The sequence below is a fragment of the Eurypyga helias genome, unplaced genomic scaffold, assembly GCF_000690775.1.
Source record: "Eurypyga helias isolate BGI_N326 unplaced genomic scaffold, ASM69077v1 scaffold34865, whole genome shotgun sequence".
NCBI lineage: Eukaryota > Metazoa > Chordata > Aves > Eurypygiformes > Eurypygidae > Eurypyga > Eurypyga helias.
The window spans coordinates 7951-33261 of NW_010254063.1; the positions used below are offsets into that span (position 1 = coordinate 7951).

General features: G+C 50.0%; 1 protein-coding gene across 1 annotated transcript; it reads right to left on the reverse strand.

Annotated features, from left to right (window-relative positions):
- Window positions 1-817: 817 nt before the first annotated feature.
- LIMK2 (LIM domain kinase 2) lies at window positions 818-18752 on the reverse strand. Its single transcript, XM_010152879.1, has 15 exons — window positions 18700-18752; window positions 13802-13937; window positions 12440-12549; window positions 12004-12192; window positions 11443-11548; window positions 10375-10571; window positions 9489-9675; window positions 7016-7102; window positions 6142-6273; window positions 5861-5917; window positions 5614-5679; window positions 4654-4828; window positions 3206-3261; window positions 1649-1800; window positions 818-1106 (listed from the first exon to the last, which is right to left on the reverse strand). Exons 1-15 carry the CDS (start codon window positions 18750-18752, stop codon window positions 950-952), a joined length of 1860 nt encoding a protein of 619 aa, XP_010151181.1. The 3' UTR covers window positions 818-949.
- Window positions 18753-25311: the final 6559 nt, after the last annotated feature.

Consider the following 25311-nt stretch of genomic DNA (forward strand, 5'->3'; position numbering starts at 1 on the left):
CCCCCTTTGCCACCGTCCGCGCAGAGTCTGAGCCGCTTCGCACCTCTGGCTTGCTGAAGAGCACCTTCTGCCACCCTCGTGTCGCCTCACGTCCAACAGGCCGAGAGCTCAAGCGGCTTCAGCACCCCAGCGCAGGTCTACGCACTTGGGTTCCACCCAGGACAAGGTTCTTGGGCAGGCGCACGCGCTGGGCAGGCTCTGGGTCCGAAGATGCTCGTTTGCTGCTCGCCTCGTTTGCCATCAGGAGGGGAAGGCAGGGCTCAGTCTTAGTGTTTCTAGACAGGCTCTTGGAGGTATTCAGAGACGGGAGGAAATAACCCACAAAACCAAAACGAAAATTCATACACGCTTCCCCACAGACAAGGGATTTCAGGAGAGCTGCCCAATTCCTGGGGCTTTTTTACTCCCTCCCTGGATGCACACTGGAGGCCAAAAGCTCAGCGCGTTGTTATGGAAAACATGCACCAATGTACACACACACGCTGTCCTGGTGGGACTTCTGCCGATGTCCAGTTTCCCCAGCTTTCGGAGCAGGGCAGCCAGTGGGAGAAGCAGTTCCAAGTGCTGGGCCTTGCCCAGGAGAGTCTCCGGTAGCAACTCCCTCCCCGGCTGAGAGGCCGGGGTGGCTTCACAGCTTGCAGCCAAGTTCTAAGGCACCACAGTAAAGAAGCCTGAAAAGGCCAGAGAGAAACATTCCTCAAGCCAGAAAAAGAACGTCGAGCAGCTTTCCCAGGTGCAATTGGCAAGAAACAGCCCTTTTTGCTCCTGAAACGTGCCAGAAATCCACAGTGAATCAGGATGTCCAAGAGGAGGGGTGTTGGGTGGGGAGAGAGAGGCAATGCAGCAAACGCACAGCACGGTGCCCCACTAATGCCCTGGAAGTGGCTGGAGTGCATCTCCCTCCCTGTCGCTCGTCGACGGAACCGGTGCAGGCAGCAGGACGAGCTGACTAGGTTGTGTTGTCAGGCAGCTTGTCACGGTTCAGTCCGTACTGCAGACTCACGTTGTGGTCCAGCTCCTCCAGCTCCAATGGAAGGGGGATGGCAAGTTCTCCCAGGTAGAGGGAGAGAGCTTCGAAGTAATCTTCCAGCTTGGAAAAAGAGGGCCTAGAAGCAGCAGTGAGGAAGTGTGAGTGGGCAAGAGGAAGCAGAACAGCATCAGGAAAGGCTGAGCCGCCTGTTCATCCAGGCCGCTGTCCCAAGCACAGAGGTGTGAGCAGGGACACGATCCCTCCTCCCCCCCGAGATGGCAAAGATCCCACCCATCTGGGCTACACTGTTTTACAGCCGATGGCCAGGGAGATCCAGCCCTTCTGGACCCCGCCTGGCATCAACACTGTGTTCCACAAATGAAATAAATGAGGCCGTCACTGTCCAGAGCTGCTGCCAAGGTCTGCCCCTGCTTTCCGTGTGTGAGACGCCCTGAACCATCTTTACCCTCTGCCCCAGAAATTGTTCCGGAGACCTCCAGCATACGCGGCAGTCGCTCTCCCAAGCGGATGAGTCTCACGTGGAATCCTTCCAGCATTCCCACAGGAGGCTGGAATACAGCCCTCTGCCACCCTCTGTGCAGAGCACTCCTTCCCCTAAGGCGACACAGCCACATCCTCCAGGCTTACGAAGAGGAGTCCCCCCGAACCCAAACCTACCTGCTCTCTGGTTCCAGTCTGCAGCAAATAGCAGCCAGGGGGAAGAAGGCTGGAGGGCAGTCAGAAGGAACAAACTTCTCCCAGTTGACATTAAGGCCAAAATCCAGTGTGCGTGGGAGACAGTCCGGGTCAGCGTAGACCTGGCCTATGATCTAGGGAAAAACGAGAGGAGCGCTTGAGCACAGCAACGGTTCCGCTGTGTTAACCAGGGCACTTCAGCACTGGGCAGAGGCTCCTCTGAAGCGTCAGGGTGAAAGGGAAAGGGCAGGAACACTGTTCCTCCTTCCCAGTGGGGCTAGTTGCACGAGGGACCAAGCAAGGCACTACAGACAAACTGCACACAAAGCTTTCCCAAGACCTGGCGATGTGGCTGCTGTTGTGAAGGAAGGCCCAGATGCCGCCTTTTTCTCCGTCTCTGCTAGAAGACACAGGATGATGTGCACCTCGCAGAGAGCTCGACAGAGGCTCGCTGCCGGGCCAGCTACTGTGCTGCATGCTGACGGGGACGATGCAGCCCCTCCGGACCGCACGTAATCAACCTCCATCACCATCCCATCTCTGCCTTCTCACACAACCGTACCACACCGCGCCTGCAGAGCCTGCCCTAAGCCACACTGGGAAGTCAAGAGCAGAAATTCCGAGTTGCTCTGTTGCTGGCAGACCCCACCCACAGCCAGGGGGTAAGGGCGGAGAGGACAACCATGACCAATGCCCAGGAAGTTGCAGGGAAGAGCCGGAAAGCAAAGGGCTGGGTGGAACAGAGAAGCCCTGCCCAGCACCCCCAAGTCCCAGTGCTCACCACCTGCCCCGCCGCGGTGCGCTCCCCACCTCTAGCACTGGAACCCACAGCAGAGCTGTGGGGTGATCTGGACTCGGACAAGGTCAGTGTCAATACAAACTCTCACGTGGGGAAGAGTATTAGGTTTAAAGCCTCATCGGGTATCGCAAAAAGGGTGTTATTTACAACCACCCAGGCTTTTCTGTGCCAATAACTCAGCAGGACAACCACATCCTGTAACCAGACAGTGGAACGCCCAGTATGTATTTTGGCAGGGTTATTTCCTTATCTGTTTGAGTGTGTAACTTCTTTTTTTAGCATCTTTATTTTGGTGACAAGGAAAACATTCATATGCTACCACCCCTTTAGTTGTCTTTTCTCTAGATGAAACAATTGTTTCAATCCCGCACACGGATTTTTCAAGTTCCTAAATCTATCGCTCACAACCACAACATTCTCTGAGAGGAGGGCCCAGTGTGAACACAGCTCCAGATGAGGCCACAAAGCCTTATGCACAGATATCTTTGTTCCCTTCATCCAAATGCCGGGGACGAAACTGTACCGGTGTCCCCCCGTGTTCCTGTCAAGTGCTGTGTTATCCATACGCCTAACACTCCACCTTTTTTCGGTACTTCCACTGTCTCACACACCTTTTATACCAAATACACCTTGGAGCTCTTGAGTGCACACTCAGACACACAGAGAACTGGCTGACGCGAGTGTGTGCCAGGAGATGGCAATGGGGAAGACGCCCGTTGTCGTGTAACGTCCTGTCTTACCTCACAGAGAACAATCCCAAATGAAAAGATGTCCACTGTCTCATCGTAGCTCTGTCCTGCAGGAAACACAAGACATTCAGCTCTGTGATAGCTCCCCATCCCGCTATTCCAGGAGCTGCCAGTCCAAAGTTTAGCTAAGCCTGTTCTCTGGAGGGCTCTAAAACGGGACAGAGCAGAGCTTACACGTGAGCAGGGTCAGCTGCCCCAAGACATGTACCAGCTGCAGCTCCCTGTGCACAGCCCTCGTACCTTTTAACCCCACTTCTTTCTCCCTGGGGAATGAAAGGGCAGCACAGGGAAGCCGTGTGTGCCAGAGGTGTGAGCAAATGCTAAGGATACCTACTGAAAGCTGCTGCCCCTTCCCACTGACTGTGTTCTAGTGCATCTCTACAGCGCCCCGAGTCAGTGCTCAGCCTCCCCAGCAGCCAGCGAGTGCCCGGTCCCTGCTGCAGTGACTGCAGAGACAATAAATTACACATAGCAGCACTTCCAATCTGGAAAAGCAGACCGGCTCCAGCCTGCCGTTATCAGCTTACAGACAGGCCCCTCCCCAGCCAATATCTGGTAATTGCCCTGCTTTCAGAGGTGATGTCAGACAGATGAACAGCTCCTGCTGTTCTCTTGACAAAAGCCAGGTCTGAGACACGCTCTGAGAAGCAGCTTCAGACTCCGGTAGGGCCTGTAAGCCTCGAGAGAAGGAAAACGGCACACAAGACAGCAACATGGAGCAGAGCTGAGCTGGGGGAGAGGAGCCAAGTCCCCTTTTCCCTGGTGGACTGTTGGACAATGCTGACCCCGCAGCCAGCCTGCCCAGCCCGGGCACAGATCTGCTCATTAGGAGGAAACCCTCTCTGCTGTATCTCACCCTCGACTCCTGCAGGGCAGGTTTTCTCTTAAGGGACACAGTTCATCCTTAATGCAACTGAGGGCTGCGTGCCAAAACCCAGATTTCCCTGCACTTGGACAACTCCCACCCCAACTCGGAGGCTTCAGCAAACCTGGCAGCAGATGGTTTCTCCCTGGATCTATGCAACAGAACACGTAAGCCTCCTGCTGGAGTTTAATGATTCCCCCTCTCAAGGGCCAGTTCCAGAAATATAACAGAAGCTATAGGCTATAACAGAAACTGATCTCGGCTTCGGTCTTATTTCAGGCCTCTTTTATCTTCCCTGTTATCTGGATCCCAGCAAGTTTAGGCCTGTTTCACTCCTGCTGTCAAGCCAGAAACATTGCCGCGGCTGGTTCAAAGGCTTATCAGGCCAGGGACTGCAGCAGGAGTGCAGCTAGGGTACCTGGGTGTATAAATAAGCTTGCACATTAGCAGGTCTAAAACCATCGGCTCTAATAGGTTTGATTGTTACTAGGGCCCAGAAGCTTTGAGTAATCCTGTCATCCCTACACCCTGTCACAGGCTGTCTCCTGCCTGCACCCTGGTATCAGTATCTTACCATTCAGCATCTCTGGGGCCATCCAGTACGGGTTGCCAACCACCGTGTAGCGCTTCTTCCTGTCGCTCTTGCGCAGGGTTCGTTTCTTGGCAGATGGCTTCTCCAAAGTGGGCTTTTTTCTTTCCTCCACAATCAGCCGAGACAGACCGAAGTCCGCCACCACCACCGTCTTATCCTACACAAGGGATTCAGTACAAGCCACTGATTTCTGTCGGCTCTCTTCAGGAGCACAGAGGCTGCGATTCCTATTCACTATCAACTACACCGCAAGGGCAACTCTCCTGCAGCCAGCTGTGTGTAGCAAGCTGTCTAGACAGGTATAAGACACCCAACTCGTGATCCCAACTCAGCATTTCCTCTCGTTATTGTCTCACTTCCTGTGTGGTCGCTAACACTAATCCCATCAATTTGCCAGGGCAAACCTGGGCCTTTCCCTTCAGAACTTCCTACTCTGCCTGGCCAGGCATTAACTCAGACTTCCATCCTGGGTCGTCTGAAGCCTGCAGGCTGATCTCTTATTCCAGGCAAGGCTTGAGGGAATGAAGCCACACAAAACTACTGCATTTCAAAACGAGAGGGCACAGGCATCTGCACACACGCGGGCACTCGTCTGAATCCCGAGAGCCTATAAAGTCGTCAAGTGGCTACAGGAGCAGAGGGAGCTGTAGAGACCATTTCGCAGCTGAGGTAAGGCACAGAGCTGTGCTGCCTCCCGCAACGTGACTGGTAGTAGGAGATGCTACCACAGGAAAAGGGGTGAGAGAACAGAATGAAGAAACGGTGAAAGCTAGATCAGTCTGGAAAACCCCGTGTGAAGACGAAGCTCCCTTGTTGAGGGCACTAAAAGCCGCTCTGCAATCAGTTCCACCCCGGCCAAAGAGGACACGGCACGTGGGGAAAGCCAAGGGAGGAGGATGACAAGGAGGGGAGCAGCGCGTGGGGAACAGAGGTGTAGCTCACCAACTTGATGAGGCAGTTGTGTGAATTCAGGTCCCTGTGGATGATGCACATGGAGTGCAAGTAAGCCTGGAACAGAGGGAGAAAACTTGGTGTTAGGGGTTCCCAGACAAGTACGTCCCTTCGCGTTTACAGACCTCAACAACCAGTTGCTAGTAGTCAGGGAGCATCCACGACCTCTCATGCCCCACCCTGCTGAAGCAACCCTGACCCTGGAGGTTCGCTCTGGAACAGGGACAGTCCAACTCACCATTCCAGAGGCAATTCCTTTGGCAAAGCTGACCTTCTGCTGCCAGGGAAACGGGTCCTGAAAGACAAATCCTCAAAGGTCAGGGACTGTCCTACCAGCCAGCTGGTGAGAGCAATTCCTCTGCAACAGGGCCTCCTGCAGCAGTCAGAGAAAGATGATACAGCCCCGGGAAGGCGCCGCTTCCTGCCTCAAGCCACCCACAGCTCAGCAGCAGCTTTCCCACACAGCTCCAAAGGAGAAGGCTGACAACAAGCAGAGGCCCACCAGGCTTCCGTACTCACCGCGTTGCGGAGGAAGTCCTTCAGGGTGCCTCCGTCGATGTACTCGGTGAGGAGATTCAGCTTCTTGTCCTTGTACAGTACACCGATGAACTTCAGCACATTGGGGTGATCCAGGCTGCGCATCACCTTCACCTGGAAGCAGAGACATCCCATCCCGAAGAAGAGAAAGGAACAAGTCCTGACTGATCTGCTCGATGGTGACAAGCACCCCAATGCTGGAGGTCCCCTCCAGGGATCACGGAGTACACTCAAACCCCAACCTTAAGGCAGTTAATTAACCGTTCCCTCTTCATCTTCACCCTGTGCAATTACCCTCATCTTGGTCTTTAAGGAGAGCACCTTTGGGTTGGGCTAACTTTTAAGAGACGGGAGCTCTCCGGGGCAGCTGTCTGGTCTGCACTGCGTGTGTCAGGGCCAGAAGAGCCGCGTCAGGTGTTTAGGAGCTGCCTTTAAGCTAAATCTGACTTTGAAAAACATGGTAGGCAGCCACCAAGAAAACTGTTTAGCTTAAATACAGCAGGTGTCTTAAATATCTTACAGATATTGGCCCTCATCATTTATATGTATGCACAAGGCTCAAGGGACAAATCCTTTCTGTATTGCACAGCTCAATTGGCCTCAGATCCAGGCTGCTCTTTGCCACTGAAAAATTAATGATCTGGGAGCTGAAGCCATGTCTATTGCTCAGTGTAAGCGAGTCAGAGTTCGCTGCAGCGAACATTCAGCTCACGTCAGCTTTTCCCCGTGATGTGTCTCTCTCCTCAGCACCTTGATTCCTGCCAGGCTGCTGGCATGAACACTCTGTCTCTGGAGAGGCTGGAGGAGAGTTCCACCTCACTACTGGCTCAGAAGCTTTTTGATAACTTGCTCCTACCTCTGTCAAGAAAGTCTTCTGTGTTTCCTCGTCACAGCGAATCAGCTCCTTCATCACCATCACCTTTCCTGTTGCTTTATGAGTCACCTGATGGAAACAGAAACCACAGCTACAGGCAAGGTTCAAGAATACATAGCTCCAACGCTCTTGCAGCTTTTCTGAAAGACAGCGTAACATTCCCCTCCATCCAGAGAGGAATATAGATGGGAGAAAATCCAGACCCCAGGGGTCTGCAGAAAACTGCATAAAATTTCTCCTTTCCCAATTCAGCAAAGATTCTGTACGTGAAACAGAAACTACCTAAAGCTGACAGAGGATCATACCAAGAGACCAACAACATCCCAAGAACCAGAGGTAAGTCTCCATTTTTGGCAGCAGAGGGCTGAGCATGCATCCAGGCTCTCAAAGCCTCCGAAGGCATCAGTTCCGTGCTCGTTCATGCCTCAAGCTCTCTTACAGAAAGCACCTGCCCAGCGTGACACTCACATTTTGCACACAGACCCTACTCTGTATCTGCAAAGGAACCAACACTCACGTCAGAAAACAAACCAAACAACACAAAACTTGTTACTACATGCTTTGGTTTTATGGGGACCCTGAAGCCTGATGGTTTCTGATGAGCTTCTCAAACGCGCTCGCGTGCAAGCAGAACTGGGATGTACGGGCTGTTCTGTTAAGGCAGGCAGCAGCTGTTTTACCACGCTCCTTGGGACCTGCAAGGAATGTCCCAGAACGGTGGCAAACATACAGACACCCACCATAAACATCAGGTGAATTCCTGGCTCTCGACATGGAAAGCATTTCCAGTTCCAAGAGCTGTTTGCCTGGATCCATCTAGTTCTTGGCATTTTGCTGTCTTCTCAGAGGTTTCTTTTAACCAGCCCTGCCTTGCTTGCATGGGGTGCATGAGCCATAGAAAGGCTCCAAATTCTGATAAGCAGGTTTTCCTGGAAATCCTCTCCCCTTCAGCTGCTTAACTTGGACAGCGTAGTCTCCCTAAAATCTCCAGGGAACCTTCTCCCTAGGAACAGACAGGAACTATTCTGACCAGATACAGTACTTGTTGCATCAAAACCAATCCATCTGAAGCTCAAGAAAGGTGTCACTTTTTTGCCTTATGCCCTTTAAAATAAAAAGCCTTTCAGAAAACCTCCAGAACTGCAATCCAGAACACAAGACCCCGTTACAGTATTCAGGAAGCTTACGAGCTCTTGCAAACACTGTGGCACACTAGTTCTGTTTGGAACCATGGGACACAGCAAGGCTGACACAGGCGGAATACAAATGCATGGAATAACACATCAGAAGCAAGAGTACAATATTCTTCTGCTCCCGTCTGAAATCAGGCATCCGTATGCAAGTAGCGAGCCAGGGAACACTACACGTATTTCAGCCAGGGACATGAAAGCCAGGAACATCTAATATCCAAAGATGAAGGGAAGTGAAGAGACAAAGACAAGACATGGCTAAGTGGAATTCTTAAGCTGACATACCAGCAAAACCGAAACGAGTGTCATCATGGAACTCCAAGAGGGCAATTTTAACTCCCCGAGCATGCACCAGAACAGGATGGCTACTGGGTAATTTGAGCAGAAAAGAAACGCCTTTGTGCCATTAACTGTGGGGACACGGATGACAAAAGCATGCGACAGAGGAATGGTTCTGCTTACCTGGACCTGTTATTTCTCTACGAGCAGAGGAGAAGAGAAATATGGTCATTAGTGTGGACCGAAAGCATTGGGTTTGTATACTGGCTCACCACCTCCCACGGAAGCACGAGATGAATACGGTGGCTGGACACCTGACGTTTATGCAGGTGTAAGGAGAGAAGTCCCATACCATGGTGAACAGCAATCTGAGTGCTGAGGAGCTCACAGCACCTTGGAGAGGCAGAGGAAGCTGCCTCCTGATGCTGTCAGGGATGCCAGGATGGGAGCTGCGGAAGCACCCCCAGTCAAGACCCGAGAGCTGTTATAAATGGAATTTTGTGAGAGTCACGCGAGACCTGACCACTACCGTCTCACTGACAAGCCATTTAGGCTGTGCTGGGGTCAACCACCTCAGCCTGGCAACCCCCCGAGCATGGGTGGGTGAGAAATGCTGCAGTGGGGAGTCGAATGCACCTCCTTCAAAAGATAGGCACTTGTAAGAGAAAGCGTTGCCCATTCTCCCCACCTCACCCAGGTGGCTGCTGTGACACAGGCACTCTGGAGCTCTGAGTCCTAACTCAGGAGAGGAGTATGTATGGGCAAGTTTGACATTCGAAGGGGACAAAGTCAAAACCACCTGCAGCCAGAGACACCCACGGTCAGGGAGCGAAGCAGAGGAATGGATCTCACTGCATCAGAGGTGAGTTCCAAGACCAACCACTATCAGCAGGGCAAAGGCCACTGAGGCAGCAGCAAAGGATCCCGAGACAGGCAGACGTTGCTGTAAGCAAAAGAAATGATGAATGTTTGGCGACCTCCCTCACCTTGATTGCTTGTCCAAAAAATCCTTTTCCTAGTACTTCGCCATGAATCAGGTCACAGGGCCGGAAGATTTGCTGGGAGCAGCTAGAAGAGGAACGTAGGGATTCAGAACGACTGATGTCACGGCTCAGGAGGAGTGGTTCCTTTGGAGAACTGGGGCCAGGAGACTTTGAAATGCTGTTACTTCGCCTAGAAAGCAAAGGAGACAGGAGGATCAGGGAAGCTGCCAGGAAACTTCTGGTCCAACGTATCCCATCATTAGCTCCTATGGGCCGGGTTTCTAGATGTGCTTCAGTGCTCTTTGGGTCTCAAAAGCCAGATGCTCTCCCAGCACTGCAGAAGCTCTTTATGAGCCTAGAGCAGCTTCCAAGCCAGAGCTGCCTAACACCACCACACCTCCTGCACCGTCAGTCAGAGGTGGAGCTCTGCGCACACAGGAGGAAGATGTGAAGACGCAGCACTTGCTATCTCCAAACAAATACTAAAATACTAGCAAATAACTGAACGAGCCAGAGTGCCCCAGTCTAGGAAGGCAAGATTTTTCCCAAAACCCAGGTCTCAGCCATATTCCCTTTAAGGATACATTCTTCCGCAGTCATTTAAGGCTGGTAAAAAACTGTCCTTTACGTTTTCTAACTGTAAAACTTGGTAGCTTTTCTATGCTAAAAGTAGAGCTCCTTCTTTTTATTAAGGAAAGTTTGCACCCTGAGAGGGAATGGAGAGGGTAGGTGCCAACACAGAACCTAAAGCTTCTCCGATGGTTTGTACCACGGCTCCTGTCAGAGGTGAGTCACGTCTCTGCAGTCATTTGCAGTCGCAGGGCCTAGGCACCGAGCAGCACAAGGACAAAGGGAAGCTAGCTCAGAGGCAGCACTACCCAGTATTTACCTGAGGGAGCGTCGTCGGAGCGTCCCTTCCAGATTCTCCTTGATGTCCAGTGGAGAGAGGGAGCGTGGGGAAATGCGCGGCTTGATGTGGGTGGGAAGGTGGGAGTCCAAACAAAGCCTGTCTAAGTGCTGCGAGACAGGGTCATGCTCGATCAGCAGCTGAAGCGTCTGGCTTGTCTTGCGAATCAAGTCCTCCACCTGCAAGCAAAGCACAGGTCAGGATGATTGCAAACAGGAGGAACACAAATCTCAGGAGACAGAGGAGGCACAGCGGAATGCCCCTCAGGAATGAGAGGTCAGTGAGATCACTCCATAGTTGTGGTTTAGTTGCATGCACCACAGCTGTCTACCAGGCAGATCGAGCCAGCAACACAGCAGTTCTTTATGCTACCCAAATCCTCCTCTTTCTGGCCAGCTAAAAGTGAGAAAACACTTTTTTTTTCTTTTTCTGAGAAGCATTCAAAAACTAGACAAGCTTCCATCCTGAACAGCGCTGCAAAAAAGAGCTTTGCAAGAGCTACATGGAGAGATGTTTACTGTGCTCCTCATGTTCTCTTCAGCACCAACAGTAAATAAAACCCTTGCGTAGTGAAGGTAATGGTGGTCTCACTGCACTCCTGCAGCATCACCCGATATCTGCATACAGCATTTACTTGTAATTACAGACAGCAAATACTTCTTTTTCAATGGGAAACGCATCCCTAGATCAGCTGAGCCTCGGTCTATTAGCAGCTGTCTCCAAAGGATCAGAGGAGTGGACTTCACCAGCGACGCATGAAGACTGTTCACAGCCTCTCTGAGATGTCACAGCCCTACATGTTTCTTCTAACCTCCCTTCGTGTTGGAACACCTCAAAATCAGAAATGCAATTAGGATGCAGTTCTGTCTGGCACATTTTCCTCTCCAGCTGGAAGAGGTGGCAGAGCTTCTCTTCGTGTTTACTCCTACTGCCAGCATGAGTACTACGGGTGTACACACACCGTATGTGGGGTGGGAGAACAGCGCCGAGAAGCAGGAAAGCTGTAGGAAGGCAGAGGAGAAGGAGGACTCAGAACAGAACTCTACCCACCTCCTCCACCTGTAACGTACGAATAGGAGCTCCATTGATCTCCAGGATACGATCTGCAGGGTGGATGGCGTTTCGGACATCTGGGCTGATGTGCATCCTGTTAACTCTAAATGTGAGAATTACAGTGTGTGTGGGAAGTCAGTTCAGCCAAAAATGATTAAAAAACCCATCTCTGATGCCTCCCTTCACATTGGTATTCTGAACTAAACCAATGCTTATCTGCCAACACGGGGAGCTGTTGGGGACCTAAGACCACGTGCTTAGATCTGAGCTTGGGGAGAGCTCTTCATTTGCCCAACGGCAAAAACTGTTAGTCCATTACATTCACCAAACGTCCTGTGTTCAGTGAAGGAGACAGCACTGAGGAATCAAGTTACCAATTAAGGCTGTCAGAAGAGAAAACGGAGACCAAACACAAATGGCCGTTACCAACATACGTCCCTGTTGTGCCGAGAGAGATCCCCTCAGTCATTAAACGCCTGGCAGGACAGCAGCACTGCAGAACTTTCACCAGCTCCCTCCGCACAGACATGCGCCTTGCACACCCCCTGTCATACTCACTCTTTCACCTGGACGCCAGTGGCATAGCTGGAGCATCCACCTTCCACCGACACGGAGAAGCCCCTCTTGCCATCAGTAGCTGCTGGCATGGAGATGAGGGTCAGCGTGTAAGGCAGCTGCTCACGCAGAGACTCAGTGGAGTGCTTCTCTATCATCGGCGTCAGCACAATCTGGTTATGGCATTTTCCACTAAAAGGAGCGAAGAACATCGTTATGGCAGTGCCCTATCCCTCCCGGCCAAACCCACAGTTCTCTCACTGACCATAAGCTACAGTTTTTAGTGCTTACTCCATTCCTTCCTCCCTCCCTCCCTCCAAAGGCAGCTTCCTGGCATTCCTCAGTGTAGCATTCGGCTGAACCACGCCGAGCCAGCTACCCCTGGCTTACACACACAGCCGGGAGCAACCCCGTGGCAAAGCGTGCGGCTCCGTCTTACCAGTAGAGAGTGGAATGTTGCACGAGCGCGTAAGTGTCCCCATCTTCAATGATCACTTTGCAGCTCATACAAGCAAAGCACTCGGGGTGATATTTGTATTCGCCAGCCACCTACAGACGGAAAAGGGAGTAGCATAGTAGGGCCAAAATCCATCAGCAGATGCTGCTCTCCTCTCTAATTAACGTGTTCATTCAGTCAGGTGGCAGTTTTTGACTGGAGACTTCTAGCAGCCCGTTCTACCTTTCCTGAACCCCATCCGTGGCCCCTTGTTTGCAGAACTTCCCCGAAACGACATGCAAAGCAACGCTTGTGTCCCCGGAACCTCTGCTGTATTTGGCAGCTGCTCAACTAACAAAAATAGTGGATAGTCTGCTGCAGACTAGTAAACAAGATATTAAACCTTCCTGTTCAGTTGCTCTTGGCAAGATAACTAACGCTACACCTGAATTAATAAAGCTGAAAGGGCTTTTTTTTTTGGCAGACAAATTCAGATACTTTACCAGACAGCTGACAGAAAAAAAAGCAAGCTGAGACTGAGACAACAAAATACCTTTAAAGAGTATTTTTATTCATTGATCTGTTTTTCTATTTTCCTTATTGACAGTATTTTGCAAAGACTTCTGCAGTCAATGAGAAACTGTCTGCACTTCTCTCAGTACTTCCCTTTTAGGTAGGAATCATCTTACTGAGTACCATGCTGCTTGTATTTAAGCCCTAGAAAAATAATGGTCATGTTTCAGTTTTGACAGTTTTAAAGGTGAAATATTTGCAAGATTGTGGCAAGGAGGGGAACATTTAGGTGAGCCCCATACTGTGCAGGCAGAGTTTAGTGTTTCAAAGTGATATGGGCTAACAAGACACCAATCATCCAGAAAACTATTCTGGGCACAGTCCAGGTGGGACGTGGATGGCCACCTTCCCCAAAGCCAGAACCTGCTGCTTATCCTGAGCTGAGGTTTGACTCTGCAGAGCAGTGGATAATCAGCCCACAGAGACACCTGAGGCACCGTGCTACAGAAACCGAAGAGATGTCCCCTTAATCACCTTCCTATTTCTCAGCCTGTGCATTTCGGCACCTTGCTTTCTTCCTTCATACACTTCAGATCCTCACAACTCCCTCCTTTGAGAGTTACCCCTGTTCAAAATCATTCTCAAAGATGCACATACAATCTTTATTTCTAATCTCTGAAGTAGAGATTTGTAGTTTCTGATTTCTGATCTCTGATTAGAGATTAGAGTAGCACATAGACTATTACCATCAGTGTATCTGGTTATCTGAATAGCTAGGGCAACTCCCAACCACGTTTGGAGTCAGGGACAGGCATGTCCTGCCTCCCGGCAGGAGCCCTTTGGAGTCCTTACCATCACAGGTCCAGTCATGAGCAGCGAGCAGCCGTGGCAGGATTCCCCAAACTTCCCCCAGTAGTCTTTGTGGCAGTACAGCTTCCCATCTTTCTCATAGTACCAGTTAGTGAGGGGATCCTGACACTCGGAGCACCTTGAAGGAAACAGAGGAAGAAGGTTCCAGTTGGCAACAAGTCGCAAAGCTACAGAGAAGCTCCTCTCCTGCGTGGAGTAAAGAGACAGCAGCAGCTCACCACCAGTTCTAGCTACAGATGTACAAACCCCTCATTTCCCAATGCTTTTCCAGTTAAAATTTAGCACCAAACCCAAGGTTTGTAAGGAGAGGTGGTACCAACCGAAGCAAAGGAGAAAACAAGCTTCCAAAGCCTAAAACAAATCCCATCCGTTTATTAAAACACGTCAGTAGGTTGGTAAATTCTGCCTGACACGTTCTGGTCCCCTGCTCTCCCCCTCTGCCTGGATGCGTGCTGCCCACTGCGTGCCAGAGCTCCCGTCTCCTCACCCAGAAAGGGGCACGAAGAGGCAGGATCCGCTTCCCCCTGCAACCCAAAGCCAGTTTTGCACCAACCTGTGCGGAAGGGTTGTTTTCTGTTCTTCTGGAAGTTGAGCTCTCCCCAAAAGCAGACCTCAACTGCCCCACTCTCCACTCGAGAGAGAGTTTTCAGAGCGGCTCATCCTTTGAGCTCCACGTACTGTGTCCACCAATTAACCGTGATGAAAGCCCTCCACCTCTCCCCACCAACTGCTCTCTCATTCTGTGCACGAGAAAAAACCCACAACAAACCAACCCCAAACCAAACCATTTCTCTAATTTCAGGAAGGGAGTCTCAAAATCCTTCGGACATCACTGTCAGCTCCTCCATTTCAACAGGCCTCCATTATTAATCCTCCATCTACAATCCCCCCCATCCCAAGAAACAAACAAACCACCCCCCACCAAAAAACCCCAAACCAAGGAAAAAGATGCAGCAGCTCTACTGCAGGTCTTATTTCAGCAGATCACAAGCAGAACCCAGATCTTTGGGCTTCCTGAGCACAAAACGATCATGCCTCAGCAGGATGCACTGGGCAAGGGACTGCAACTTCTGCAACACGGAGGCGTGACTTCACGGAGAGGGAATGCCCAGGCAGCAGTGGCATCATTAAAGATTTATCCATTAGCCCTGGGCAGCACCTTCTCAGACTTTAAAGGGAGAATTGGTCTGGTATTGGCCGTTTCTGAGAGCCCAGGGCAGGTGCCCAATAGCTGGTTCAAAGAACCACCTCAAGGATCCGCGTTGTCATCAGCAGGAGGCTTTCCCAAAGGAGAAAGGGTTTCTTCTGCCTCCTACCCACTTGGAGAGGACCCGCTGCACCAGGGTGGGGGTTCAGGTGGGCGTGTGCCCTCCCGGACAGCACCCCAGATGCTCTGAGGTCAGTCAGGAGCAGTGGAGGCGCACTCTTTACATGCTCCCTGGTCTGAGAGCTACTGTTGACTTCACCTTTCACAAGCTTCCCAAAGCTTATTTGTGCCAAAGACATTCCTTGTAAACTCCACGAGCTTGTAACGAGCGTGATGACATGCGAAGCTGGTCGTGCTCCAACATGGAGAGAGTTATTTGCTCCATCTCATCAGACTAAAAAGCAACCAGGTGAAGCTGCTTGTAAAGCAGCCTATGGTTTTAGGGGAAAACACACCTCATGAGGTATTCAGTGCCGTACCCTACCCTCAGGAAAATTGCTCCTTCTCACGTATTTGGCTTTTATAGTGTTTGTTCTCCCAGCTGAGGATCTCCAAATCCTGCCCCCTCCCCCTTCCTCCAGCACGTGCAACAGGCCCTGCCAATTTTGTCTGAGGCAGAGGAGCAGTAAGTTACGGCAGCACTGGTACGTACACCACTACAGCCGCAGCCCCGGGCAGCGTCACGGCTACACCCTACTCGTGGTATGCAAGGGACCTGGAGGGCACTGCAGTGCCTTTTGCCTCCAACCACCAGCCTTTAGCTTTCGTTTCCAGTAAATACCCCACGCTGAATGATCAAGTAGGTGAGTGGGAGGGAGGAAAGAGCAAGTGGAGACTAACAGCAAAGATTTCTATCACCTCGTGGCAGGAACATCTGGCTCAGCATGGGCAAATTGGATCCCTCAGACTTACCCGACTCCCGCGTGCGTGCCTGTACCAGTGTGTGCTCCGAGAGCGATTACATCTTCAAACAGGGAGCTGTGACCAGACCTGCACTTGGGATGCAGACAGCGGTACTGGAGACTGCTCCACCAAGACCTGGCTTTCTGCCTCAGTTCTCTCCAAGCAGGTGGGTTATTTATTTGTTCTTAAGCACAACAGCTTCCCTTCCTCGTCCCTCTCCAATTTCACCTTCAGCCACCCCTTTTTCCTCCCTAAGAAAATCTAAAATTTCTGCAAAAGCAACACAACTGCAATTCTGTTTAGACAGGCTCCAGAGGATCCCATAGGTTTGTCTTCCCTTTACCTTTCCTCCACTTCTTCTGGGTTTGATTCCAACCTTACAGCACTTGGATCAGTTTGCTTCCATCCGGAAATAAGCACTGGTATCTCACTTGCAACACACCCATAGCAAAGCGAAGGTGAGGGGGTGGAGCCAGAAGCCGTCAGTTCTTTGCTATGCAATTAAACAAATCTGGGCAGGACAAGTTTGCAGCTTAAGGCTCACAACCCCACCCAGGGCAATGAGGCAACAGGAAAAGCAACCGGCCCCAGAGAAGCTAGAGGCTGGTAATGGGTCTAACTGGCTACTTGGTTAATCGCTGCCAGCAAGAGGATGCGGCTGCAGCCCGTATCGCTGAGCAGCACCTTCTGCTACTGGCCACGTGTTCAGTGATGTAGATTTAGATTTAGATCTAGAGGCTTTAGATTTAGATCTGTAGACTTTAGATTGCTCAGGTGCGGAGAACTGACGGCGCACAGGTACAGCTTTACGGCTGTTTCAGCTGTTTGGGTGCCATCGCCCAAATAACAAAGGCATACCCGATTGTTCCACATGACTCTTGCTGAAAGGCTATGTCAGAATTTTATCACAGAAGATGCAAGTTACCACTCCTTCCCTTCCCGCCTCGCTGGAGCGTGTGGCATTGCAGCACTGCCAGGGCTCACAGAGCTGAGACAGGAACACAACCACTTCTGGAGGGATTAAGCAAGCTAATCGTGGTCACTCGCCACAACCAAAGAAAGGAAGATTTCTCGCTCCTCTGTCTTTCATAGATTAGAAACCGCTAATCTTCTCCTAGATGATTTGCTATTCTTATCAGTGAGTAACAAAGCACGGTAATCAAGTTTCTTGGAGGACTGGTACCAGCCATTCTTGACGTGCTGCCTCTTGCTGCCCAGCCACCATTTCCAGAGCTGCAGAGCCCTGCTCTGATTATACAGTCCCATACATCAGGATTCCTTGCTTCCCGGCCTTGTTATCAAGAATAAATTAACCTGCCTCCCATAGCCATCCTCCAGGAACCCCGGGCAGCATCTGGGTGCAGTGTTCAGCCCTGATGCTCTGTAGCACAGCAGGTTCACAGGTCGCTGCTTGATGGCTGGCTGCTTTTGGGGGGGTGGTCGGAGGATCAGGTCACAACAGGTAACCAGCCTGGTTTTCAGCAAGATGGAGATTCAATTGATGAGGCATCTCTTTTACATCCCAATGAAAGCCAATACCCTCGTGGAAGCAAAGACTTCCCAGGCACTGAGGTGACAGATAACCCTGAGAAGGGCTCGTTATCCCCCCCCCCACTAGCAGGCTAGATCAGTTAACGCTAGACAGGCTCGAAAGAGCTGTGGTTCCAATTCCGCAGGCAGAGTGGGGGCGAGGACGGTCACGCAGACAGAGAGCTGCAGAATACAACATAACCCCAGCCCGTAGCTAACCCAAAGGCTTCTCACCCGGACTCAGCGTGGTGCAGATGCTAGAAACCAGACTACAAGACAGAGCGTGTAAGCTCTGACTACGCAGAATCCTTTCTGCACACTTAGGAGAAGGTGTATCTATAGCTTAGCATGATGGCCTACACGTATGACAAGTGACGAGCGCCTGCTCACCTTCCTCCTCCTGAACACGGATGCTGTTTCAGAAAGTAGCCTAACGCAGCTTAGCAAGTGTGCAGCAGTATTCACCCCTATCCCACACAGTTTTAACAAAAGGCTCTTTGCTCCCAAATCAGTACAACAGTGTTTGCCCAAACAGGATCAATAACGAGCAAATCCAAGCAGAGGGGCGCAGGAGGGAGACAATGGAACTGCCAGGCTTGCTTTCCCACCCATTCACCGCATCAGCACACCAGCGTCAGTCACCATCCTGGCTGCGTGCAGCCCCACTAGCAGTTTGCACTGTGGAGCTGTGATGCAACCAAAGCCCTGCGCTGTAGCTGTTGCCCTTCTCAAGCCTCATTTGTTCGACTGGACCAGGAATGGCTGTTAGTATAAAAAATACGATGGGAGAAGAATCCCTTCCAGTAAGGGAAGTGTGCTGCTTGTCCCTAGGTACCTGCAAAATACCCGATTTCTTTTCCCAAACAAGATGACGCCCTGCCTCGCTGCAGATTCCACCCCCGCCGGAACTGCCAGCACCACACCGCACCTCACCCTGGTCGCTTCGGCGGAGACATACTCATCTCACTCCCCTGGCAGTGGGCAAGCACAGGGTAAAGCGGCAAACGTAGCGTTGCTCTGAAAGGCAGCCTGCTTGCCAGGGCATGGAGACAGAGGTGCCATTCCCTCGCACCAGAGAGCTGCGGCTCTGTGGTAATGAGAATCTTCCCCACGTCCATCTCCAGCCACTCCCTGCACACAAGCACTGAACCTCATTCCTCACACACTCACTGCTCAGGACAGCATTACAGGGGGGAGACGACACTTGGAGGATCCACTGCTAATCCCGCGCAAGACTTACCGAAAGGGATCCTTGGGAGCGAAGTAAGCTGGGGCAGACAAGTAACTTCCCATCTTCAACACTGGATAAACCGGCTCAGCCGCAAACTTGTCCAACTGCCTCTGAAGAGCTCTGTTCTGCCAACATGGCAGCAGCCAGTGCTCATTTCATCCTGTGCTGATTCAGATGCTTCACCTCCCTTTGAAGCTGCCCAAGGAATGCCAGGTCTCTGGGCTGCTCATTCCTTTTCAGATTTTTCCCGGCTCCCATGGCTATAACGACCCTCTCCTGCCCTCAGCAGCCGTGGCAGCCGTGGGAAGGCCGGAACGACTGCTCATCGGAGTTGGACATGCTTCTGCAATAGTTCTGGCGAGCGCTGCTGCCTGCTAACTATTGTCAAGTTTTCCCCTCTCTGGTTCCACCCAAGGGTGGGAGGGGAGGAGGAGCCATTGCAGGAGGGCAGCGTGTGGCTACAGAGGCTGAATAAGCTCTCCTTCTTCACGAGGGGTGGAGCTTTGATCCCAAACCGGGCTGTTAATAAGTGCCGAAAGATCGCACCTCTTGCCAAGGAGGGAGTGCACAAACGCCAAACTACTCTGCAGCAGTGGCACATGCTGACGGAGAGGTCAGGGAAGGCAGTCTGACAAAGACAGCTGGCCACATCTCCAAACACATCACACTAGTGCTCGCTACACGCCTCCCTAAATCCCTCACCGCGAGCGGGGTTATGCTACCGTCCCAGTACTACAGCCTCTTCATCCTCTTGCAGGAGGGAACTCAGAGTGCGCTTCATCCAAGGAAAAATGACTTTCCACCACTGTATCATTTAACCTAATTTTCATCTCCTGAACGGCAGCTGAGCGGTATAAACCCGGGCAGACGAGCGCTCTCTCCTGCCTGCAGCACACGCGGGTCTATCAGCCTGCTTGCTCTCGAGCCAAGCAGGATCTCTAGCAGCCTAAGCAGCTAAAGCTGTTTGCAAGCCACTCAGAAACGCAACAAACATACGCTGCTGCACCGAGCCCTCCTGTTTTTGTACAGTCAGCAAAGCCTGGCATGCCTGAACACAGCCTGATGATATTCCAGAGGCAACAGTACTCAAATGTGCTTTTCCTTGCAGCTGGCATGTTGTTCCAGGGCTGCTTGGGGCTGGGACGAGGCAGTCTTGGCTGCAGATTTGACAGCCGCTTCGCTGTTGAGGTAAGCAGAAAGCCAGGCAGCCTTCGGGTTGTTTTTTCTTGGTTTTTGCTTTTTTTAACTTTTAATAAGCAGGCACAGAAAAAAAGAATAAATCATCATTTTCACGTTTTCACGTTGCCGTTTCACGGCACTGAAGAGGTGAAAATGATGATTTATTCTTTTAGAAAGCCTGGCTGTAAACGTGCAGCGAAGCCTAGTGCTGCAGGGCTCGATGTGGTTGTCAATTCCAGCACGGGTCTAATTCCCTCTGACATTTCACACAGCTCTACTGGAAGCAGCAACACGGTGAGTCTGTGTCTAGGAATGCACTCCGGTCTCCCACATTCTCTATATGTTGCGTGCTGAAAGCGGGCCAGCGCTGGCAATCCGAGGTTTCCCTGGCTATCTGCACCACCCCAAAAGACACACATACCTCCAGCGCATCGCAGAGCCCCTCCCCTGCCCAGTATCACCTACAGACAAAAGCTTTTCCCCACAATTCTGCTGCCATGGGCTGAACTCCCTCCAAGGGGGATTCCACGTGACCTCATAAATCCCAACTCTTCAGACAAAAACCTTTGAAGATTTGATCCACACATGCGATAAGCAGCCAGCTCGTCTGTGAATGAAGCCAGCAGATAAAGCCTAACTTCAAAGTAATAAAAACCACCCAGACAGCTAAGCAACTGGGAAGGGATTTTGTTGAGACTTCCTTAAAGCCAAAGGACACATAGGCAAATGTCTATTTAAACAGGAAACATCTTATCAAAATTATTTTACTTGTGCAGCAAACCCCTGCAGCAGCCAGTAGGTTACTTTTTCCTACACAGAATTCTCTTGTTACTTCTTGCCTTTTTTATGGTCTCTATGACCCATTTGGGAACACAATAGCTCTGATAAAAGGGCTCTGGGAAAGGTGTTAATGTGTTCATACACTCTAGATCTGAATTCCTGCCAGTGACTGTACTTCAAATATGCTGATAAACAGGTGGGGGGGCCTTTTCTGTGCATTGTTACTGATACCATCTCCAAGGGCCAAAACGCACCGAAGCAAATTTCTTTTTTGCCAACCGAAGTGACATATCAGCATCTTCTCTCTTGCAAATGCTGACAGCATTTCCACTACAAACATGTAGCCAGCACAGGGAGTTGCTTTCCTTACTGCAGTTTAGAACTGTACAGTTAATTTTTGCCAGAAGGAAGCCTGAAAAAATACAACTAGCAAAAGAAAGGAACAAATGAAAAAGCTTGGCAATGACTGAATATGAAATTTATTGCAAAGTGAATCGCAGCTGTTACAGTTTTATCCCCACAGCAATGCGTTGCATAGCCACTGCGATATCCAAGTGATTAATACGCAGAATGTCTGGGGTTAGGCACACCCAGACACCCTTCTTAGCACACAGCCCGTGCTGCCCAACAGCGTGCCTGCAGACTCATCCACCAGCCCCGAAACGCACATCCATCCTGGCGCGGACGGGCACGTGGGTCTGTGCGGGCCGTTCCGGCGTGGGCGCAGTTTGGAGGCATTCCAAGTACTTCAGTACAACCCCAACACCTCACTGTGCTTCCAGGGCACTGACACGCAACACGTGCTTTGCTCTTGTTGAAAGACAAAGTCGGCTCCTGACATCAGCCACTGAAACCAATACTGTCCCGATACGCACGTACCTCTCAGTGAAAGCTCTGGCGCACGGCCCTCGAGTAAACTAAAACGAAGAGCAAAGCCGAGCTCATCTCCATTACCACATCTTACTTCCACAGCTTCAGACCGACACAGCCATGCCTTCTCAGCATCTAACGGCACTAAGCGCAGCATTAGGCTGGAGACAGAATTTTCATCTCCACCGTAATCACCTAATGGCTGCAGACCTCCTGAGTACGTGTAGGCGGAGAAGCAAACCAAATAATTCAACCTATTGAAACGTCATTGATTATATATGCTTTTAGCAGCTTCTGATCTGTAAATGCAGCACAGAGAGGAATACGACCAGCACTTACACCTCTGCATCTTCGCTTCCTTCCTAACCTGCTGCTTTTGTCTGTGCACATCCCTACGCTCCTGCGGGAAGGATCCTGTTTCACTCACGTGGAAAGTCTACCACACAGTGGGCTGGGTGAGTAATTCTAATTACCTGGATACAATAACGCTCTGATAACGGTGCCCTAAAGCACAAGCTGCAGAGTCCAAGTCAACTGAAAAGAAGTTCAGACTGGAATGCCCAACTCCTCCTTAAAGGGTCGTCCCCGATGTCCTGTAGCTGACAGATTCCCCAGAGGAATGTGGCCACTTCCACATGCAAAGTGCTTCATTGTCCCTTCGGATTTTTAAACTCCCGCCACTCCCGGTGATCTGTGTACAAACAGGCACTTTGCAACTACTCCCTGAATCTGAGTTGGTGAATTTCTGTGGTGATGGAGACACCCAAGGGATATATTCTCAGGAGCCTGCAGGATTAGCGGAGAAAAGCTCTCACCTCTGAGGCCCTATCATTAGCCAGAAACTGGAGAAGACAGGGAAGAAGCGGAGATTCTTGTCTTCCTACTATTCTTGTCTTCAACTACCTTCTGTAACTACTGATCTTTCCCCTGCTCTCAGATTCAGCTGCCCTGGGTACAAACCTGGCTGTGCTGCAGCTGGAAACCTGAAGGAAGACTCAAAGCATCAAACATTCCCACATTTCATAGTCATCTCAATACACACCTTTGCTTACATCTTGATTTGTCAACATTTGTACACTGGAGCTTCATAGCCTGTCGCTGTAGGGCTATTTGTCCTCTTGTCTGTGGAGGAAGCAGCTTTTGGAAAATGAAGGCCTGTTCCAAACAGTTTGAACCAACGGAAGTGATCCAACGTTTAGAAAATCCAAGTGTGTGAGAAGAAGCTACATCCAGGGCTTTTTCAGTCCTGGAGAGACTGATGGGGGACACGATTGCTGCTTTCAAGCAGGACAAGGTTACTTGAGTACCAGAAGGGGAAAAAGGCGGTTTCCTGTGTCCGCTGGGAACACGGCTTGAAGAAATTGATGTCAGTCGCAACGAGGGGGATTTCTGAAGGCAGCGGGCAGAAGCTGCTAACGCTAAGGATAATTAAGTGCTAGCAGACATATTCTGGGAGATCGAAAACCTATAGTGATGCGAGACTGTTGGGTGACCAGCTCCTTGGTCATTCCCAAGCCACAGAAAGTACTTGTTTCAAACCTAAGTCACAGTTTAGTCGTTATCTTCAGAACCACAGCACAGATTTAGAAAAACCCCTCACAAGTCGTCTAGTTTATCCTGCAACCCCCGAAACAGGTTAACTATCTAGGCTCATAACACAGGTTTGGCAGGCTTGCCCTCCCCTGCCCCGAAATGCAAAAAGAAGTGATTCACTAAGTTTTGCTGAGCAACAAATATCTAGCACACAAAACATGCCACTCAGGATTGAAACCCCACATCTTTGTATGACAATCAAATCACTAGAGTTGGCAAATTAATAGCGGTTCTCTCTGTTCAGCAGCCTGGAGCTTAGGGCATCCCCTGGATGCATGGAGAGCTAAATCCAGTCCTGTTTTCCACCCATGGACAACTGTCACGCTGCAGAGAGTGCACAACAGGCGGGAGACGAGGGATTCTGGGGAGGATCTACCTTTAACCTTATTCCATTCCTGCAAAACAGTCAGAAGGAGGATTTGTTTCAAATTCACTTCAGAATACCAGCAGCAGAGCCAGGAGTTCTGCACTCTGCCAGACTGTTCCGTGTTTTCAAAGTACTCATCTAGAGAAAACAGCCTTCTGGGGCTTACAGCACCTCCGTGTTGTGGTGTCCGGCCCCAGTAAGGTTAACAGAAACTGAAACGGGGGACACGTTCAAGCAGAGTACAAGCACCCAAACCCTAAACCACCTGGCAGGTGAATTTATTTGACTCTAGGTGATAAAGCATTTTTTATTCTGATTTAAACAAATACATTCTGGTTTATTACTTTAGATTTTTTTTTTTTACAAGTGTAAGCAGTTTCTTAACTATTTCAAGACTGTATTTAATTTTAGCTAATATCTTTTACTGGAAAGTCAACTTACTGCTTACAATTACGTAATTATACTGTCATTATATTTAATCAGTACAAAAAGATTTAATATATAGTTAGTCAGATATCAAAAGCTTACACTTTTTAGTCATACAGTAGTTTAGATTATTAAGTTACTGAATCAATAACTTCTGGTCACCATCATCTCCAGTGCTTTAGACCTACTAAGGAAAAATGTTGGATTCATATGGAATTTCTCTGCTTCACTTTCCTCTTCTGGAAAAAGGAGACAAAACTTTTCTGCTTTTCAGACTCCTGATGATTTTTTCAGCTTTTACTTAACTGGTTTTGCTATAAACTAAAGAGTATATTTTTAAATCTGCAACTGTAAAGCCACCAGTAACCCATCGCCTCCAGCAACTTTTGTTGAAGATACACTGTGAACAGCTTTTCTCTGATGGAGCGGGTTTGGGTTTTGTTAAAGACGTCTGCAGCAAGCCCGTGTTGCTTGGCTACTTAGATTTATTTTATAGACCATAGTAATATACATCCTCTGTTATTTCATGGTTAGGAAGGAACTGAACCTCAGCTGTCTTCCTTCCTAAAAAGTTCTTAAGCACTCCGCTACAGTAGGAATTCCTACCACCATTTCCAACAATTTTCTTCATATGGATCCAAAAGCATTTTTCACCTGGATGCATTCAACAGGCTTGATCTGAATTCATGGTTTTCAAATAATCAAAGCTGGATTTTTAACAAATACTGTGTCCTTAAGATTAACCCATGCAGCTATATCTGGGGCTTCTCATCCCATCCTACTCCAATTCAAATATGCAATATCCCTACACAAAGAGGGAATTGTCTTTAGTTTCATGTCTTTATCAACAAACACCACAAAAGACCAACAAGGGACATCAAAATACCAGGTATCAATACTTCATTCAAAGCTATAATTCAAGGCAATATCTTCTACTTTGTAATATGGAAAAAAGTCAAACTGAAAGCAATACACAGCATGCTCCCAGTCAAAAAAAGCTTTTCCAATAATACCCTTAGGTAAAAGCGATCCAGGCCTACGAAACAGATACCTTGCCACTTCTCTCTTTCCCATTCTTGGTACAGTGTTTGAAGTTCTGCACAATATAAAGTTCCAAATCCAGTGGAACTGTGTATTGGTGGAAAGCAACGACCTTTGACAGCGTACACTGTCTCAACAGGCGCAAAAAGTACATTCAAAGTTAATTCACAACAGACATTGTGACAGAAACATCCAAGAAACTTCCTCAGCCAGATCCAACCTATCGGATTCAATCCTAAGGACCAGCTGGCCAAAGAACAGTTTAAAATATCCAAGAGACATGAATAGGGGTTTGCTCATCCCTCCAGTCCCAGCAGAGAAAATACAGGTTTCGGAGACAAAGCTCCTGTACATGCAGTTTGAGG